This window comes from Sander vitreus, chromosome 5, assembly GCF_031162955.1.
Source record: "Sander vitreus isolate 19-12246 chromosome 5, sanVit1, whole genome shotgun sequence".
In the NCBI taxonomy this organism is placed as follows: domain Eukaryota; kingdom Metazoa; phylum Chordata; class Actinopteri; order Perciformes; family Percidae; genus Sander; species Sander vitreus.
This window is the reverse complement of record NC_135859.1, coordinates 24,536,472-24,557,207: the sequence shown is the minus strand read 5'-3', so window position 1 is coordinate 24,557,207 and position 20,736 is coordinate 24,536,472. Positions and strand designations below refer to the sequence as shown.

At 42.3% G+C, this 20,736-nt stretch overlaps 1 protein-coding gene across 2 annotated transcripts in view; it reads left to right on the top strand.

The window, feature by feature from the left end:
* Positions 1-20,736, top strand: part of arl15a (ADP-ribosylation factor-like 15a) — a 120,963-nt gene that overhangs the window by 30,876 nt on the left and 69,351 nt on the right. For both annotated transcript variants that reach the window (XM_078251185.1, XM_078251187.1), the window contains 2 exons: positions 12,494-12,638; positions 15,324-15,383. In XM_078251185.1, coding sequence (XP_078107311.1) covers positions 12,494-12,638; positions 15,324-15,383 — 205 coding nt within the window. The remainder of the gene's footprint in view (positions 1-12,493; positions 12,639-15,323; positions 15,384-20,736) is intronic.

The following is a 20,736-nucleotide window of genomic DNA, read 5'->3' as shown; positions in this document are numbered from 1 at the left end:
TCGAATTTGGCTGTCATGCATTTTTGCCTAATTGACTGTTTTGATGCAGGTTTTTTTTTCTTTATTTTGTTTTTGAGGGGGCAGTCTTGATGAGGAGAACTTGGTGGGCTTTCAGCTTTACCCAGCAAGAACCTTCCGGAGGTTCTTTGATGGCAAGAAAAGCCACTGGGGACCTCAGGGGCCTCATTGGCCTCCATTTATGTATCGGCACCATAACGCCATTTTTGATTCCTGACAAGAAATGAGTGAGGAGGAGTAGTGCATGAAAGGCATACAGTGTCTGTAAGTGAATGTATGTGCTATATGGAGTGTGTGTGTGTGTGTGTCTGCAGGGTGGTACTTTTTGTGTGTATGAGGCTGCAATGAAAGGGGGAGGCCAGGGACCCACAAACCACATGAGGGGTCTCCTAATTTGCATAATTAACTGTTGACACTAACTGTGCTTAATGAAGGCCTATTGAAGTCATTGACCCTTTTACACAGCCAGCCCCTGGGAATGAGACAGAGGCTCCTCCGGCAAAGGTTAAAACAATGTGTCTGGTTAACTTCCGACAAACGCACCGAAATGCCCCAAAGCATCAAAGTTTCATGTGCCATGGAAGAGGTTATGGCACAGAAAGACCTGCGATTTCCCAGAACTAAAATACCACCAGATGTTTGGCTTTGGTGTCTCATCCCTCATTTATTTTTTTTATTCTACAGAATTTGCTCAATCACCAATTTTCTTTAATACGCGAGCACATTTTAAGTTGCGTAACAATATCAGTGCAATTTTAGACGAGTACTCTGTTCCAAAGAACATTGATTGCACACAGTGTTTTGTGGACATGGTTACACAAAAGATTGTAAGCAATAGTGATTTCTATCAGTCTGTAATGTTTTTTTGAAAAAATGTTACTCATACAGTAAGAGGGAAGGTTCTACTTTCTTAATTGTCTTCTTGTTTTCTTTGTGTAGGTCTTGTTTCTTTTTTTCTTTTTAAGAAGTATTAAGCCAATATAAGCCAAAGAAAACATGTAAAAACAATACCAAACAGGAGTGCTGTGATTACACTTGAATTTACTGGTATGTATTATAATGTTGTTTGTAGGGAACATGTTGTCTTTGGGTTGCATGTATAAGTCTATTATTACAGAAGGGTGGTACCAGCAACGTTTTGGTCATTAACATGCTAGAAATCAAGTGAAAGCCAACAGTGTGTAAACTAGAGGTGTGTGTGTGTGTGGTTTGAGAGGGCTGTGACCTGTGCCTCTGTTGTGGAAAACACACATTAACAACACTGACAGGCCACTTAGCATATGGTTGTGATCCCTTTATACAGCCTTGTAAATAGGTTTCACTGCTTAGTATTTCTGTTGAAAAAATAGTAACATCTGACCTACATTTACACTATATCTCAATAATTGGACACAAAAACTGGACACTGAACAGTCCATCTGGATACAAGATACTGAAAAGCTCTTCCTGACCTGGGAGGACATACTGTAGCAGCAGAGGAAAGATGTTAAGGCACCATGTTATTTTAGGTTGCAATAAGGAGACAAAAGGCATCTGCCATCAAGAAGTTGTCAAATGTCCCCGCACTTATCCAGAATCCAGCTGTCTTTGTCTTATGACTAATTTCTTCTTATGCTGCTGAAACCACTTGGTGCGTCCTTAATGTCTAACAATACTCAAGGGTCATGACGCTTCCTTTCCTAAAAATGTCCCACTGTTTGTGGTTCCTATTAATGGCTTTTCCATTTTGTTGGTCTTAAAAGCCTCCAGAGGCCTATCTACCATCCCTGTTCAGGGTTTGTGGAACAGAGGGATTCTATTTCCATGTCTATAGTTTGTCGCAGATTCCCAAAAAAAGCTTTTCACTTCTCCCTCTCTGCACACTTTGACATGTTCAACAAGGTCATTGGGGATGTTATGAATGATCATTGTAGCCTGGCCTTTTTGTAGGCTGTGATGTGAGGAATAGTTCTCTCTATTTCAGAATCAAAAATTTTCCATATCCTGTGAGAATCTATTTGCATTGAAAAGGCTTTTCCAGTTTGCCCCTCCCCCACTCATCAACCTAATTCTTTGCTACCACACGATGTATACAAACTGATTTATTGTTTGATTGGTCCCCATCAGTTTTTTTTTGTCTCAAAGGGGCCTAGAAATGGTTGATGAGGAGAGGTCTTTCACATTTAATGACAATGTCCTTAAGCTTGAAACTTTCCCACACTTGTTTCAGGGAGAATGGGGCCCTTAGATTAGTTTTTTATCAAAAATTGAGTTAGTCGTCTATAGATAGATAGATAGATAGATAGATGCTGTATGAAAATGTGGCATAACTGATGTAAGTGGGACAAGTACCCTCCCCATCCACCCACCCTTTTTATGTCTATGAGATGGGGCGCCCCCCACCCCCCTTGGTTCTTGCACACTGGTTTCAGGCCCTTCAAAAGGAGGCCCCTCAAGCTTTGATCCTCTACATGGGTGCAGAAAAACATCTTTTTGCCCTACACTGTGCCCAGGAAACCAAAGTTTTGCCGCCGCTGTATGCTAATGTAGCCAAGGTAATCACCCTTCCCGGTTACAAGATTTATATACCATAATGGCACCCAGTGGTACCCCCCTCAACCCCTCAATTCTGTGGCCCCCCTTATCTACCCTCTGGATGTCCCATGGAGCAAAGGTGTCTTCTGTCTGTGAATGCAGCTGCCTTGCCACCACCTCAGCTTTTTGCTTTCTTCTACAAAAAGAGGGTAACATGAAAACAGTCCTGTGGGTGGGCCCCTTAATGTTGTCCCCATCATTCTCTACCTAATGTACTTTTCCAGTAAATGTCGTGAAACACACAGGAGCTCAAAGGTAGGGGCCAGACAGATAAATGTGTTGGGGGGAAGCGGTGGCCCCTTAGTCCACTCAGCATGTCTAGTGGACCTGCTTCTTGGATTATATTTCTCCTACCAATATCTTGCCCATCAAACCCATTTCATCTTTTACCCATCATATGAGTGAGCTCCTTCAGTGTGACTGATTTAAAACTTAAAAAACACATCCACATCCATGTATCCTACCTTATTTTGCCTTTCTTACTTTCAGGCTGATAACATTTTGTGTGTGTGTGTGTGTGTGTGTGTGTGTGTGTGTGTGTGTGTGTGTGTGTGTGTGTGTGCACTGAGGTTGTGAACTTTGTTGATGAGGGGACATTCGTACATTGTAAGAAACAAAGTGTAAGCAGTAAGCTATGGGGAAACATTGTCAACCATAGTCTGCACTATGGCCCACTCCTGGCCCCTCTGAATGGGACAAACATGGAGCTTGTGCTGTGCTGGCTGAACCCTTCAGAACTCTAGTCTGGCTTGTTGAGGGGGTCGTTTTAATAAAAGGGCAGTAACTCAAAAGAAAAGGTGTATTAACTGTTTTTAAAACTAGCTCAGGTATGGCACACTCAAATCTGTGCAACCCCATTTTTTTATTTGAGCAAATGTCATTTTTAATACAAGCTTCAGAGAGAGTTAAGGATGCTAAATGATGTAAAATATTCAAAAATGGCAGATTTCGGTGCTGCGCTTCTGTTAGGGGTATATATATATATATTTGTATAATTGTTTCTTTGACAAGATGCAGTCTTTTTGTTGCCTCTCAAGCATTAGTCTTTCCCTGAGGTAATCAGTATGAATCAGCACACTTCAAAAGACACTTTTGGAGGGTGAAGGTGGTGTAGGTTTAATTTGACCTGACAAATGGCAGCTTTTGTACAAAATGAGCAGATATGCCCTACAATAAAGTAAAGCTCATTAAACCTTAAAACCTTACATTGTGGTCATATAAGCCTTCATTCAACTGTTAAAACAAGAGGTTTTAGTATTATCTGCATTTAGACTGTTTTTGTGGTCGTAACTCTCAGGTCCCAGTAACGTGCATAGCAGAGAATATAAACAAAATATCGATCAGGCTTGCTAAATTAGGGTTGCACTGCGAATTGTAAAACCAATGAAAATGTTAAATGGACTTAGTAGGCCATTATGTACTTTTTACCATCTAGCATCCTTAATCTTTGGTCTAATGATTTCAGAAAATGTTTTGTTTTACTACTTTATGCTACTGTACACTCTGTTGTGCTATTCTAATATAATCTACTGTATATTGTATTTTTTATTATTGACATCAACTCTAATAGTACAGTAATGTTGACCATAACACTTACAGATATTATGGGTAATCTGTTGTTCTAGGATTTGCCTGCAGTAATACAGGACTATACTGTCATTGCATTTGAAAAAATCATGTTATTGTTCAGGCATATGAAGGACAAAGCCTTTTCAATGGCTTTAGGAATGGTGCACTTTGTATACTTAGTTTGTGTGTCTGCATGTGTGTGCACATGTGAACCATAGCAGCGGGCACTTACTGCCACATCCAGATGGTGCTGGAAACAAACAGGGCCACACTGTAGGACCCCTCAATAGGACCGTCTAGACTGGTCCCTGACCAGACAGATACAGCCTCCCATCAAATTAGCGTTTGTCAGATTTATGGTAATGGTTCACAACGGTCTTCCTGTCAGTGACATCAAGATTTACAGCACTGACACTGCATCCCCACCCCTGCCTAACAAATGCACACATACACATATACACCATCCTCATCCTGAGCACTTCCTTTATCCCACTCACACAAATGCACCCTCCCCTGCTCCATCCTCTTTTTCTCTCCATCCTTCATTTTTAGCCCCTGCTCGTTGCTACTGAACAACTGATGTCCGCCACCAGGCTTTGTCTATGCAACTGTTAGCAACTGTTTGTTGTGCAAGTGGTTGTGTGTGTACGTCAGGGAGGTTTGTAAGAAGGCCGAGGCCACGAAGTGCCCAAGTCTGTTCTAAAAACATCACAACCCTAGTGGTGGAAAAAAAACTAAAAAACACCCGGGGTGGCAAAACCACCCAAGCCCCCTCTGCCTCCCTAACAATGGGTTGTGTCAGGGTTTCCTGTTAATCCTCTGTGATGAAGCTTGAGTGTTTTTGGGGTGAAGGGTTGGGAATGACGGTGAGGTGGTGGTGCATAGAAGCCTGGGGGGGGGGGAGAGATAGGGGCGTGTTAGGTTGGTGTAGTTTGGGGGTGACAGAGATACTGAGGTGTCGACAGTTTAGAGGGGAAGAAGGGATACATTATTGGTGGTAGTGGAGTGTGAGTGGAGGACAGACAGAGAGCCCCATGTATGCGGATTAGCGTCGCCCCCTCTTTCATGTCAGTGTTTTTTGGGTGGTAACCCGATCTCTTGGCCCTAGCACTAGTGAGCCCAGTGGGAAAGGCTTCCTGACAGATATCCCGTCCATTCTCAGCCCAAATGTTTTTCCAAGGCTGCTCCTCTGCCTTTGATCTGGCCTCCTCCTCAACCATGCAGGGTCACAAGCTACCATGTCAGGCCAGATAGGGGAAGGCCAACACTGGAGCTGCTTAGTAAAAAAGGGGAAGAGAAGGGGAGCAGTGGAAGCAGGGTGGAGCGCTTCAGTCTATTGTTCAAAAATCTTGCCCCATAACCTAGACCTGTCTTGGTTGTCTCTCAAAAAGTAGACTTTACGTTCCAGACGGTCAGTTGGTCACATCACCTCAGTCAGTCAGATGAAACTCCACCTTGCACCTCTGTTCTGAAATAACAGGCGGTACACAGCTGTTTTCCAGTATGTTTTTGGAACACGGTGTTCACTGTGACGAAGCTGATTCTTGTGGAAATGTTCTGGTGTTTCCGGCAGTCTAGATGTCCTCCTTCCTCTGCCCTATGTTTCATATGATAATTATCACTCAAGAAAGACATAGCAGTGATATAACAGAAATGCAAATGATGTTACTCTTATTTGGCTTATTGCATTTTCCTCATTTTGATTACATTTTTGTTTCTGTTGTTCAAAATCTTTGGATCGTTTGTCTAGAAGATCAGGAGATGCAAATTCAGTTTCAGTAATTAAGTTATCGCAATGCATTACTTCTCCCTTTGCATTGTGTTAGATGCAGTGTGTTCCAGCAGAAAGCTGGGGGGCGCTCTAACTTCACTCTGTGTGTGTGTGTGTGTGTGTGTGTGTGTGTGTGTGTGTGTGTGCGCGTGTGTGTGTGTTTTCCAGCTTGTCTCCTTGTCCAGACACCTTAGCGTCAGGGCAAAAGTGTTCGAGCTCTGAAACGAAGGCCAGACATGCAGAAGTGGGATGAATGAATTGGGTAGTGGGGGTGATCGGAGAGAGGGATAGAGAGCGAGAGAGGATGTTGCATCAGAATAAGGGGATGATGTGCCTGCAAAACAGTGACAAGCCAATCAGCTTCAAAATAAGGCCTCGCCATACACACACAGACACACAGGCATAATGGGTTGTGGGTTGTTTTGTCGACTTAAGTAAGACACGGTCTACTTCACCAGACGGGATGTTAAGCTGGTGCAGACAGAGTCCTCTTATTATTGCTGTATGTCTGTCATTTCAGTCCAGTAGGTCTGTGTGATACAGTGTTTTAAGATGTTGAAGTCAACAGTGGACATTCAACATTCACTGCATCAAAAACATTCCACACAACTGGATGTGCATTTTCGAGGCATGGAATGGGAGTGACGCGTATCCTCCAAATCTTCCAATATACTCTTTGTGTGTGTGTGTGTGTGTGTGTGTGTGTGTGTGTGTGTGTGTGTGTCTATTTCTGATGTGGGGGTAATGAATGGCACCTGTTTAGTGTCCTTAGTTGGCCATCATTTTTGAAGTGTAGTAAATCTTGTATTTCATCACCCACTGCCAAAGTTGAACATGTGTCACGGTGTTCACTGCGAAATCCGCATTTTGTTTGCTTTATCCTGCAATTAAGGTTTTAAGAAACCAGTCAAACATGCATGTAGTGACAAGCATCATGCCACTGGTATCATCTTGCCCGCACCTTCAGGGAGGAAAATGTGTTGCCACAAGAGGTGAGAGTTGGCATCAATGTCGGAGGAAATCTAATCAAAACATCAGGAGGACTTGCGCAACGACAGATCTTGGTCCGAAATATATGTTGTTATAAAGCAGTATAAAGGCTGGTGGGTGGTTTGGCGAGGTGTGGCGGGGACCCAGGCCTGAAGCCGTCTGTGGTTGGCACGTTAACAACTAAGCATGGGAAGAGTCCAGTGAGCAGCCTTGTGTGTCTAGCATGTCTCTCTCACCCCTTAACGAGAATGGCATGCAGTGCGCCCCACACACCCCCTTCCCTCACTGTACTGAACACTGTGTCCCACCGTGCACCTCCCATCCAGCTTCAAAGCGGCAAATAACAACAACAACTGAAGGGGGGAGAAGATGAATGAGGATGAATGAATGTGCCTCCTCCATCCCCCCCCCCCTTTGCCCGCACAACCCCTCCACTTGCCCTGCTCCCCTCTACCCTTCCTTCCATCCCTGACATACTGCCTTCCTGCATGCCCTTCTCGGCTCCCACCCTCTGCTTACCCATGGTTTTGCAGGCCTGTGTTATGACTGTGACCGGTGTGTATTACACACATATCTGTTAGCGCCGCTCCTCCGTCGGGACGCCCATATAAAGGACTGTCATTTTCAAAGGTCAGGAGTGAGTCCTGCACACAAGTGTTGTCCCGACACTTGGTCTGGAAAAATAAAAACGGCCTGCTTGCCCGTCCGTGTCCCGTGTCTGCCTGTCTATGGTGGCTATGACTCCCAGAGGCAAGTGTCTCGGATGTCCTTTCCCTTTTTTCCTCCTCCTCTCCTCTTTCCTGTGGTAGCACTGTTGTTGGGAAGTCAAGATGCCCAGCTTGTATAATAAATTGGCAGCCAAGAAGGAAGTCATGGTTTGCTTTTTGGTGTGCCCAGCTATTGGAAACGCCTGGAGGTAAATGTGATACCGCAGTTTTTAATAGGCATTATTACAGTCATTAGCACCATCACTGGGCAGAGTGCAAACAGTTCAAGCATATTAGTTGATGTGTAACATACCTTTCCAAGAGGAAGTGTGCCAAGCCACAGGCTTGTGCACATGGTTTGTGTCTCTGAGACTTATGCTTAACAAAGTGTACTTAAAAATTAGGCTGGCTGTGGGTAGGCTGTGATTTGGCAAACGATTTCCTTTACCCACAGTTTCCAGATCAACAACACCCCCTTTTTTTGCCAAAATGTGGGCCAGATGTAGGCCTAATTCAGGTGACTCAGTCATCTGGCATTTAGCCAAAATTATACTGTGCACGAGGGCTCTCTGGAGTCCATGTGACGTAATTGTCGTCATCAGAGGGTATACGCGTAAGCTCTTTGCAGATGTCTGCGTACCGCCAATTCTGCAAGTGGTAGTGTAGCTATCTACTGCATATGTGTGGAACGCGTCCACCAAGTGGATAGTATAAACAGACCTACTATGCACCCATGGGGTCTGCAGCTGTCGTATACATGTTTGTTACGGATTATAATCAAGCCTTTACTCCCTACAAACCAGAGCACTATGATTTTTTTATGTTCCTAAGCAGAAGATCCAAATGCACCTACATGTAGTATATCATTCTTACACATTATGCAGTTAAAATCAAAAATACTCAGCAGGAATATTTGTAGGCCATATGCTGTATGTATGCTTTGATGACCCCAATGTTTAGTAGCTATTTCACAACTGAAGCAGGGATAAACCACACCATAGAAACTGGAAGCTTGTTGGGGTACCTCGATTTGGAACATGCTGTCATGCCACTGCCCATTTTCCTATCCTGTGGTGTCTCGACAGTAGCCAGAGAGTACGAGAGTGAAACACGAACTAGTCTGCTGCGGTGGTAGAGGCTTCCCTCTAACCCACTTTTATTACCGCCTTAAAAATACAAAGTGGTTTTCTAAAAAGAGCCTGGCTCCTGTTCTGTCCAACTGCGTCAGGTGAATTTGCAACGCAATGGGTTCTGACTCATTGACAAAACAGTTTTCATCAAACATTTTCAACTCCAACTGAACCCCTTCAGCTTGTAGGGGTTGAACCCTGTGCCTTGATCTTTTTCCAGTCATGTACTCTGTCTAAATATGAATTAATATGTCATGTGTTAACAGTATGCAAATTAACAGACGGTCAATTGAGGTCAGCAGTCTCCATGGTGGTGTTGGTAGACTGCATGTGGTGTGACTCTGAGCATTGTTTGAAGGAGAAGATTGAACGAAAAAGGAACAACGGTAATTATTTTCCTTTCTTACTACTGATGTCCTTTTTAACTTCACCATCATTTACATGAGGCCAAATGCTATTACGTTCAGCATCTGTAGTTATGGAGCTGCCCTGACCTATCCCTATGCAAGTCGTGGTAGACCAGCAGTAGTGCCTTCAGCTTCTGTTGTGTGCTTGAGCACTGGTCTGGTGCCAGGAGGCCCAGTTATGTCACCCATTAAATGTCTTGATGTCTTTTTCAAACTGGAGGCCTGGGGGGCTGTTTTTTCCTTCTTTCTGTCATGCATCTTTAAAGAGACATTCATCTGAAAAAATGCAGCCTGGCTGTCTTCAATGCTCTATATATATATATATATATATATATATATATATATATATATATATATATATATATATATATATATATATACATACATACATACATACATACATACATACATACATACATACATACATACACACACACACACACACACACACACACACACACACACACACACACACACACATTTATTCAGCATTCAGCAGTGTTTCTAATTTACATAAAGCCTAGCTAATCAGCTTTCACAACAACAGTGAGGTAATGTCTCGGCAGGTCTTTCAGGGAAGCACAATTAAAACATGTCCAATCCTATAAGAGGCAGCCAATCGATAAAGTCTAGGAATGGAAGACTTTTTATGGAGAGTGTTTTGGCAAGGAGCTGACTGGTTTTATTTGTTTTTCTTAAAGATTGCCCTCTTTTTAATGCTCAGGTTGCCTCAGTTAAAAAGTAGCCTAAATAAACAAGGAAGAAAAGCTGATAAGCCTTCATAGGCACATGTTTTTCTACGTGATAGTACGTTTGAGAATATGTTTATAACTCAGTCACTTCCAGCTTGTCTGAATGTACTGTAAATCACTCAAACAACATTTAGGGAACTGTTAAACGTGAATGTTGAATTTAATTTCCAGTTTTAATCTCAGCTGTTCGTCTGGATGCCTTTAGCGATTTATGGAGATAGGCATCATAGGACGGTCTCATTTGAGCTCCCAGTCTCAGTGACACAGCACACTGACGCTCAGATCATTGAGTGTGTGGTTGGCAGGGAAGGGACATGTGTTGAGGTAAGCAAAGGCCTTTAGACATATTTATTTCTCTCCTGTGAGCCTTTTGACCAAGCTCTCCTCACCAATCTTGTGCTGTCATGGAGGGCCAGAGGTGGGAAAGAGCTCCCATCTCTCTGAAGTGGAATCGTAACTGTACGTGGAGGGAGAGGTGGTGGGAGTTGTCCTGTATGTCTGCTCCCACATAGCCAATGAGGCAGTAACCTTCTTTGTTGTCTTCTTTGTCATGAAAAAGTGCTCTATAAATAAAGCTTGCTTAATTGATTGATGAACACTTGGTCTAGTGTTAATTTAATTTATTTAAAGGGGTTGAATAAATAACAATCCTCTAACTCATAGCTACTCCAGTTATTTAATCTCTCCATCTCAACCTGTTGCTTCCTCTGAAAGATCAACTGTCAGTTCGGGTGGGATTGACAGCTGAAGGGCAGATTTCACCCTCAGCAGCAATCTTTACATGTAGCTTCAGGGATAGTAGGTGGGGGTAGAAGCAGCAAGGGGAGAAGAGAGCAAGAAAGAGAATAGAATGACCTCATCAGACCAAGTTTTTACATGTGTTTCCCCTTCTGACGCGCGTGTGTTTCTGATCTTACGGTTTTTCTGGAAGAGGAGAATGTTTCCTGTTTGAGCAGACTGATGGGTTCACCTAGGAGTCGGGGGTGGGTCAGGTTGCTCAGCCGACGTCTGGTTCTGTTGAAGCAGATCCCCCACATCTCCATCAAACAGCAGCACTGTTTTGGCAAGGCTCTGAAAACTGACCCTGGTGGTCACTGATGTCTCGGGGTATGCGGAAGAATTGTGTGTATTGTATATGCTGCTCTCTTGTTCCTCTCCAGTTTGAAAGAAGCAATGGTTGTATCTTGTAGCAATCACCGCTAGAGGAAAGGTCTTCTTCATTTTGCTTCATTCATTTCAAGGCAAGAAGTGAGCTGCAGTTAAAATCAAATTTTAAGAGGAAGTCTTGTACTAAACCTACAAGTTTGTACGAAACAAAAAAATCTTGAACATTTGCCAATGATACTTAAACAATGATACAGAATATTTGTTTATCCTCTCATTTGTTTATATCAGCTGCTCCCCACTGAGGTACACGTTTTAATGGCAAGCCCAAGCACACCTGGAGAATGTGCGCACAGATGTGCAGCAGTTTGTCTACACTTGTGCGTGTTTTCCTTTCTGTCAGAGTCTTTGATTGAACGGAGTAGCAGTGTGTTGAACAGGGTCGTCCCGTGTTGATGTTCTTCCACCTGAAGTGTGTGTGTGTGTTGTGTGTGGTGTGTGCGCCCTGCCTTGTCCAGACTAGTTCCTGTCTTGCTAATAAAAGAGATCTCTTTTTAGTTTTGGATACTGATCTCTCCACACAAGTTTAAAGATCTCATTCACGGTTCACAGTGCATTTGCCCCTTAATGTCTCACAGCAGGCCCTCAGTCGTGATTCATGGAGTGACAGGTCTGCCTCTGGCCGCCACAAGGGCCCCGTCAGACGGGGTCCACACACAGACACTGCAGACAAAAACATGTTGCACCAGTGCATGCATCTAACACTCCTATTCCATTTCAGTTGAACTGACAGTCTGGAAGTGTTTCATATACCAGAATCGTTTTTTTGAAGACAAGTCAAGCACATTAAGGCTGTTTTATGGTTCTGCGGAGGCTCCACACTTTCGCCGTAGCCTACGTAAGTTGCCTGAAGTTTATACTTGTGCGTTGGTGTGTGCGTCGAGCCGGCGTGTGTGTGTGTGTGTGTGTGTGTGTGTGTGTGTGTGTGTATGTGTGTGTGTGTGGGGAGTGGGTGATAGAGCGAGGGAGAAAGTGAGAGAGTGAAGGCGATTAGCTTCGGAGCGAGTAGCGACTCTAGAGTCATAGTGAGAGAAACAAAGTGTCTCCCCTGTGTTTTCTGACCAATGTGGGAAATCTTTAGCAGGAAAAGTTAACCCTCGCCTTGATTTCATGTTGTTTATGGAGAAGGACAACCAGGAAACGAGTCGAGGGAAATGCAACGCTACCAAGCCACGGCCGAGAGACGTGCGTTGCCGCGACGTGTAGTTAAATTTTTGGAGAGGTGCCTGTCAGGCACGATTCGACACAGAAGCATAAATCAGCCTTTAGTCTTCTTGCACTGCGGCACAGAGACACAAGAGTTTATTCTAGGAACTTGTTGTTATTCCATAGGCGGAATCCTAATCATTTGCACAAGGTGTGTTTGGTCTGTTTTCCAATTCATTTATTGTTTTTTTTGTTTTGTTTTTAGTGTTTCCGGGCACTGTGCTGTAAAGGACCCCCGCCGCCAAGACCAGAGTATGATGTGGTGTGCATTGGCCTGACAGGTGCTGGAAAGACCAGCCTGCTCTCACGCCTCTGTAGTGAGGGCAGCGACGGCATCGTTCCTACAACAGGTACGTGCACATTACATATGGATCAGTAGGAAAGAGAGCATTTTTTCAGAGTAAAAATGTGTGTACTTAAAGCTACATTGTGTAAGAATTTCTCCCATCTAGCGGTGAAATTGTATATGACAACCAACTGAATATTACTTTCTAGCCCCTCCCATTCCGAGCGCGTTTTAACTCCTACGGTGGCCGTATTATTCCAAGAAGTACGACTTCGTCCGTGAGTGTTCCTTCCAGTCTAATAATAGTTTTTTACGTTATTTTGGTACCATGTCATTGCTAACATCAGCTATCAGGTTCCCAAATATATGCAGGCTAATGTTAGTAAAGTATCAGTGCTATCGTTATTCTGTATATTGTACGAGATTAATAGTGTAAGGTAATGTTTACAGCGTAGGAGAGAAGCAACGGAGGTTTGTGCTTTTAATATATTGCTCTGAGCAGTATGAACAATGTCAATTAAACCGAAATTAGGTCTTAGTATCTCCAACGTTTACACGCAGCTGTTCTAGCTGTAGCTAGTCTATGTTACAACTGCACATGACGTGAGTTGTCTGCCAGGGAAATCACAACACGTATGATTACATTTATGTTAGATTTATATAGATTTATTTATGTAGACAATCCTCTTTCATCATTGACGCGAGGAAAAGTATGCTAGACGTCGTTCTAGCGTTATGCACAACCATGCTATAGTTAGCCGAGCAACTATAAAACTTAGAATTTACACAAATAGGCAGAATTACCTTTTGAGAAGAAAGCAGGCAACTTCGGCGTCCCTTTTTAAAATCCTTGCTCCTCATGAGCTCTTTACATCTTGGAAAAGCCACGGCAATATTAACTTTGGTCTTGTTGCTTGCCTGTCGCGTTGTCGTTATAATTTGTACTTCCTTGGCGACTCCGTTACATGTCCTAGAGAATAGCCTTGAGCCTCCATCTTCAACAGGCTTTCAAATCTGCCAGCAGTCGCGAATAATCTTCTCCCTCTTTGGCTAATGTATTTTAAAGATGGAGGCGCAACATGGCGGCCGTCATTCGAGCGACTCGCTCGTATGTATTCTGAATGATTCTGAATGTCAGATACTACGCTTACGAGAATACTTTGATTAGTTGGTGGAAGTAATTACACATGAATGAGCACATATTTGTGAAAGAACAAAGGGTTTTTTGCTAAGAATCAACTCAAAAAATTACACAATGGAGCTTTAAATAGAAGCGTGCACTCTCCACAGATATACCCATCTTCTTTCCCTCACATGTGTTCTTGAAAGCTTTCCAAGTTTCTGTAGTGCTTTCACGTTTCAAGAACATGTTGTCCTCTGGATTATAATCACAGCTAGATAATACTACCCAGGTATTACAGCTCTCCAATAGGGGGACGCATGTCTTCAGTATGTCTTCCAAAGCCCCAGCGCTCATGCCAGAAACGTTCTGCTGTATGTCACCAGCCAATACTCACCATCTTCTTTCTTCTAGTCAAGTGGGAGGCTGGTGTTAAGTATGTCCAGAAGAGGAGGCTTTAGGGTTACTACATCATTCTCCTGGTAGTCAACGCTCTGCTTTCCATATACGCAATGCAATCCCTCAAGGACACTGACATTCCATTTTCCTCCCCTGGCTTTGTCAGCAGTCAGCTTTGAGCTGTTGCAGAAGTCCCATTTTAGATTTAGTCATTGTGCACTTTCACCAGTAGAAGCTAAGTATAAAGTAATTCCCAAATGTTCTGCCTACAACCATTAGTGTGTATGTTTCTGTGGCAGGGGTTGATTCAAAGGAGTGAACACCTGTCTGCGTCTGGTCCTGAGTAGGCCGTAATAGATAAAATATGTCGATTACTTACCATACCATAGCAGAGAATTATTTTAGCGCACTTCTCTGAAACGAGATTTAGCTGTCAGCACTGTCTCCATCTGCCAACATCTACAGAGAGAAGATCATGATGAACAATGAGGGAGGAGTCCCCTGTGGTTCCCCCCCCCCCCAACACTTCTTACTTCATGATTTTGCACTGTCGTAATGTGCTTAAAACCACATTTAGCAGTTCATTTAGATGTTCAGAGGAAATCATAATTGGTTGTCTGTCCCATCTCTCCTCCTGTTTGTGAATGTTTCCAGGAAATGAATTCCCACCAAGACAATTTAGCATAATTTGAGCAACATTAAATCTCCTCCTTCAGTTGGTTTCTTTAAATTTCCCACCGTATGCAACCACAGAAACAAACCGTGGTAGCACTTTAGACATTAGCTCTATCCTCTAACTCCAACATAGAACAAAACACTTTTCTGTGTAGCTTTTCTTGTTTTTCTGTTTTGCTAACCCGGACCACACAAAGTGTTATATTCCTTCATTTTTATACACAAATATGTTGTAAGTCCTCTGTGTGTTCACCAGCTGGTGGTTTGGAAAAGGTACGCCAAATATCCTGGGGGAAACTAAATAATAACGTGGATTTTTCTTTTCTTTTTAAGTCAGTTTGCATTTAAGCCATTTTCTCACTATTATAAAGCAATCCAGCCAACATTCCTAAAAGTTGAGCCTCATCATCATCATCATCACTCCTGACATGTGCCCCACACACACACACACACACACACACACACACACACACACACACACACACACACACACACACACACACACACACTTTATGTCATTACAATGATGGATTTAAATTTTTTTTCCCCCCTCAGGTTTCAGCATCAAAGCAGTGCCATTTCCAAATGCTGTCTTGAATGTGAAAGAACTTGGAGGTAAGAAACATATGCCCAGCCTCAGCCTGTAAGAATTGAATTTGACAATTTCCCTTTGTCACTTGAACCTCAGTGTGAGTAAATCTGTGTTAGGTGAAATAGTGACCTAGCGATGACATTTTCTTGTGGTCCAACCCAGACGTTAGCAGGTTCGTTGGCGGCAGCCCCACATTAACAAACAAACTAAAGATGCACTAAAAAACACAATGCAGCAAAACAGCAACCACCTTTTTAAATCTACAATAGAATATTTATGACTTGTGTATTGCAAGTAGAGAATACCAAGTTTCCGTTTCTTTGCAGCTTAATGTATTCGGATAAATAAAAGACGTTAATTTTACTTTGAAATTTAATAAATTATTAAGATTAATCATTTACCTTATTTCAGCAATTTTATTATTTTATTTCTTCACTCATTACACTTTAAGCACTTTTTTTGGTAAAGTAGCAAACGCCATATGTGAATTCATTATTGTATGTTTTGATACGATTTATTCAATCGTCACACTGTTTTCTTTCTGCCAGTACGTGGGGTGTTTTGATCCTCAACTGGGAGAAAAGAAAAAGAAAAGCAACTGCCTTGCAGTCACACAAATCACAAATCTATATTACACAAATGTAATACATTTACATTTGTGTTGTCACATTAAGTGTTACATTTTAATGTAAAATGTAACACTTAAAAACATTTTTGAACAATTTACACCATTAATTGTGTTGTGCTGATATCATCCATCTCTCAACATTAACTGTTTGCACAAATGTGTACACCAAGGATGCAAAAGCGTGTTTGTTTTGACCTCGAGTAGCATCACACCTTTCGGTCACAGACTGACATTTGTGTACAGACGTCAGACCTGTTAGTGTTTGTTGAAGTGGCTGTACAATCTGCATCCTGTAATTCCTGGAAATTTACAGCACTCTATGAAGCCGTTTAATACAGTAAGCACAGATGAGAGATCTTGAAGTGGAGATACGTAAACAGAACAAATGCAATGGGAGGCTTCCAGTCCTTTAAAGGGAGTCGTAAAAAAGGGGGATAAATCAGTGTTCTCCCTTCTCCTTCAAGCAACTTAGTGACACTTAGTGAAAATGTATTGTTTTGCTGAGAGTTAAAATCATTTATTGGATGTTGTTTTCGGTGTACTATAGACATGACAGGTGCAGTGCATATTTTGAAGGCTCACCCATCATAGCCTCCTGAAAAGATGGAAAAACATACACGCTCAGACACTAGCACACACAAAGAGGCACCGGGGGACCACCAACGGGAGTGCTACCAAATTTGGACAGAGCGCATTGGGGGTTTTTCAAAAGAGGTTTTTCTGGATTGGTTCAAAGCCAGTCTGGTGGGACATTATTGTGGTTGGAAACAAACACTGGTCCCACGGATGACACGTTTGATTTAGATAAGTTGGTATTGGCTGCCACCACAGCAACGGGTGATGAAATCTCTTCTCTTTTTCTCTTTGCCCCCCTGCTTAGACCATTGCTCCCCTGCTCCTTTTCTTGTAAATACACAGAGCACAAGAATTTGCGTGATTTACGGTGCCATCCGTTATGGATGGGTTGGACATGGTAAAAACAAGCTCATGATGTTTTCTACTGACTACTTTTTATGTGGGGAGTATCGGATTTAGGTTTCTGTCTAAGGTGAAATGTTGATATGCAACCCTTTTTGTTTGGCTGAATGAAGGCGTACTCTTCTTGTTCCAAATGTTAATGACGTAAATGTGGAGTCGGGAGAGTTGGTGCTCTTGCATAATGTTCCACCGGTCAGTTTTCATAATGAGCCTTTTAGACCATTTTCTGATTAAAGCAGCCCTGTTTCCGCACCGTTTGTAAGTTACATAACTCTTCCCATTTCTGTCAGTATTCTTTTTGTCCTCCGTTTTCCCTATGGTCTTAAAACATGCAAACATGCCTGGTTTAGTTCCATGTTATTTTGCACTGCATCAATAATGCAGAAAAATGATACAAGATGTGACGTACAGACATCAGTATTCCTGAGTCCAAACAACTTTTTTTTTACACAATACCTTTGTGACTTGTTCTCTTCACTCAGCCTTGACTAAAGGAAGAAGCACTTGTTGAGCAGTGTGAAGAAGTGAAGCCCTTCCCATGTATTTCCTTCGTCTCCCACTGGAAAGCCCAGTGAATGTCAACAAGGTTTTCTCCCCTCACAGTGAGAAATGTAAAGCAAGTCTTGCTTATGCAAGCGACCTTAAGTGCCGGAGATCGGAAACACCATTTAAGGCACAAACGCTTATACGTTAAACCATTGGCCAGTATTTGCTTCTTTTGGGAGAGCAAGTAGAGCAGTTAAAACACCTGAAATCCTTTCTCACATAAGCCCAAGCCTTCACACTTTTTATATGCAGTTATTTTCCTTGCTGTTTGCTTGGCAGGACAAGCCTGATTATTGCTCAGCCCATTTCATCTGGGAGACGAAAGTGGTTTAAGTTGAACAGCACAAGGGCACATGGGAATCAAGCAAGTGTTAAGGTCAACACCTTTGGCATGCAGAGAAATATTGCATACAGCAAAGAGCAGAGACCCTAACATGGCACCTGGAGTTGTCGTAGGAGCCAGGTCCCCTCTCTGTTATTAAAATGTTGCATGTTTTGAACCCATGTAAGTGTTGTTGACTGTGACTTGTATAGTTGCTAAGCCTGGTAATGCATTTTTAACTCTCCCTGCCTGGAGTGCACTAGGCCAGATTGTCATAAGCGCAAGCTGTCCTTTAAACCAGAAGCACAAAGCAGCTTATGTGCAGGCAACCCTGATGTATGGTGCCGGTAATGATTCAGACCAGGCTATACTGTACGTTTGTCTGACTCATGCATTTGTCATTGAGGTCCCTGCTGTCTCATTTTCATTTGTTCTCTTACTCATCTTCACCTCTGGTTTCTGTTTTCTTCCTCTCCCATCCCCTCTTCTCTTTACCATTGCTTCTGTATTGTGCTATTATTTGTGATCTCTCTCTCTCTCTTTTCGACTCTTTCAATTTTCTCTCCTGTCAAGCACTCCTTGCTTATTGATTTGAACACATTGTCTGGCCGTGATAAAGCACATTGCCTCAGTTATTTTCACGCAGGCCTTGTCTGTCTTATCATTCAGTGTGTTTAAATGCTTGTAAATAACCTACAGTTATTATTGTCAGCTTTCTGCAGTGCCCTGATTTCTTAGATTTAATGTAAGCGAAGAAACCGAGTTCCTTTTAATTGGTGTAAAGGATTAAGGAAAACCCGGTTAATACAGCAACATTTTATCTTAAGAAACTTGGTTTTCTTACTGGGTTACCATGTGTGAGTTTCATTTCCAACAGGGAAAGCATCCAATGCAAATCTCTCAGCAATACAAGGATAAAAGAACAAAATAATTAAACCAAAAGTCCAGCTTAAGGTGAACTAAATAAGTTTCCACAGCTGGACATCAGACTATTTGTAAAAATCAGACATGTGCACTCTAAAAGACAAACTGTGTGCTCTCTCACTACAGCGTATGTCCTCTGTCGGAGCCGTCGGTTCAAATGCTCTGAAAAAAGAAAAACATTCACATATCACAATTGCACTTAGAATATATTGACCTTGGTTTAGAAATATGGTAGAGGGTAGTAGAGAAATATAAGTAGGCATCGTTGAAGCAGGTGGAAAATCATCTTATGCTCTATCAAAGCCACTTATATATCACCTGTATGACACCTTGTGTTACTTACTTAGAGGTAATCAGAAAATATAATCAGAAATCAAATACCCACATAGAATTGTACATTTTCATTCTAAGATTACCAGCATGAAGAGATGGATACACTATTTATTTAATCAGCAGCAACATTGTAAAACGAGAGCCATTTGTACTCATCTGAATAAAGTGTAATAAAGTCTTTTCAGTTGCATTTGGCGATCTTTATTCTGGCAGGCATTTGCTGCCCAGCTGGTGCCAGGTATGGGGATTAGGTGGGAAGGGCACCTCCGGGGACACAGGGAAGAATCTATTAAGTGTGTGTAGGAGTGTGCGAATGTGTGTGTATACGTCTGGACAGTGACATGACGTCAAGTCTAGACGGGCCATTTCACAGTGTGCATTCATGCCACGCAATGGCAGCTGATGAAGTGGTCCTAATAATCACCACTCATTGCTGTTGAGGCTTTCGATTTGAAGTAGAGTGGTAGATATTTGCACATGCTGTGTTCTTGTTTTAAACAGTATTTGTCACCAGGCTTCCAGTATAATGGAAATCCGAAAATGAACAGGAAAAGATGTTTGTTTCTATGTGACGATTTAAAGGTTTATGTGCTTTTATTCGTAGATGAGCGTGTGTGCGTATGAGACAATTGATGAACATGTGACGTATGCACGCATTGTGTGTAAATGTGATAGATGTGTGTACATTTGAACTTTGAACACTGCAGTTCTTGGTAAGTCGTACTGTTACATCCATTATTAGTCCATCACGGACGCATAAAGAGAACATTAGGTAAGATGAGCAAGATACAAGAACTTCACAGAACATTGAGCAGTTGTGTATGACCACCAACAGGCAAAGGAAGTATGTGAGCACTTCTCGGAGCAAAACCACTACGCTGTAGTCATCGCAAATCCAATGTGGTTCTTATTACTATCAAATAGGACCACAGTGTGTGTTACTTTGCCCAACAGGGAAGCCTTTCCTTTGCATTGGAAAAGACTTGACCAAAAGGGAAATAATTTGTAGACTGTCATCTAGGTTAAAAGCAGATGCTGGCAGTTGCAGACTGTTCTGCTTTTGGAGTTCTGTGGACAGACGTGTAACTGATCTCTGTTTGAGGCCTCATTCCAACATATTACCCTATTTGATGTTGGGTTTGTTGTTGGTAGTAGGTGAATGGTGCATCACAGATACTGAAAGGGCCCCATTAATATCTTGAACGTGCATTAGCCAAAACAACTTTTGAAGTTAAAATTTACATTCAAGAACAAGGTATTCTATTTTAACAATGCAATTGCAAAGTGCTAGGTGAAGTGTGTAATGACAAGGGGGCATATATACATGTAAACTTCATATTATTATATGGACACAACAGCCTATATGTGGATTGGGTAAAATGGATTATAAATAGAAAGGTTGTGTTGATTAATGTATAACTTTCAACCAGTCACATTACCTGTCTAAAACCACAAACAGCTGTGTCAGGCCCAGTGGCACATGATGAAAATGCCTCTGCCAATGGAAAGGAGGGGGTCCAGAGTGGCAAAGAGCAAAAGCCAAATTATTTACATACAGTAACACAATTTATTGATCTCAAATATTAAGAGGTGCCACATTTCTGTAAACCAGATTTGTCCATTATGTGCATAAATGAGAGGAGTT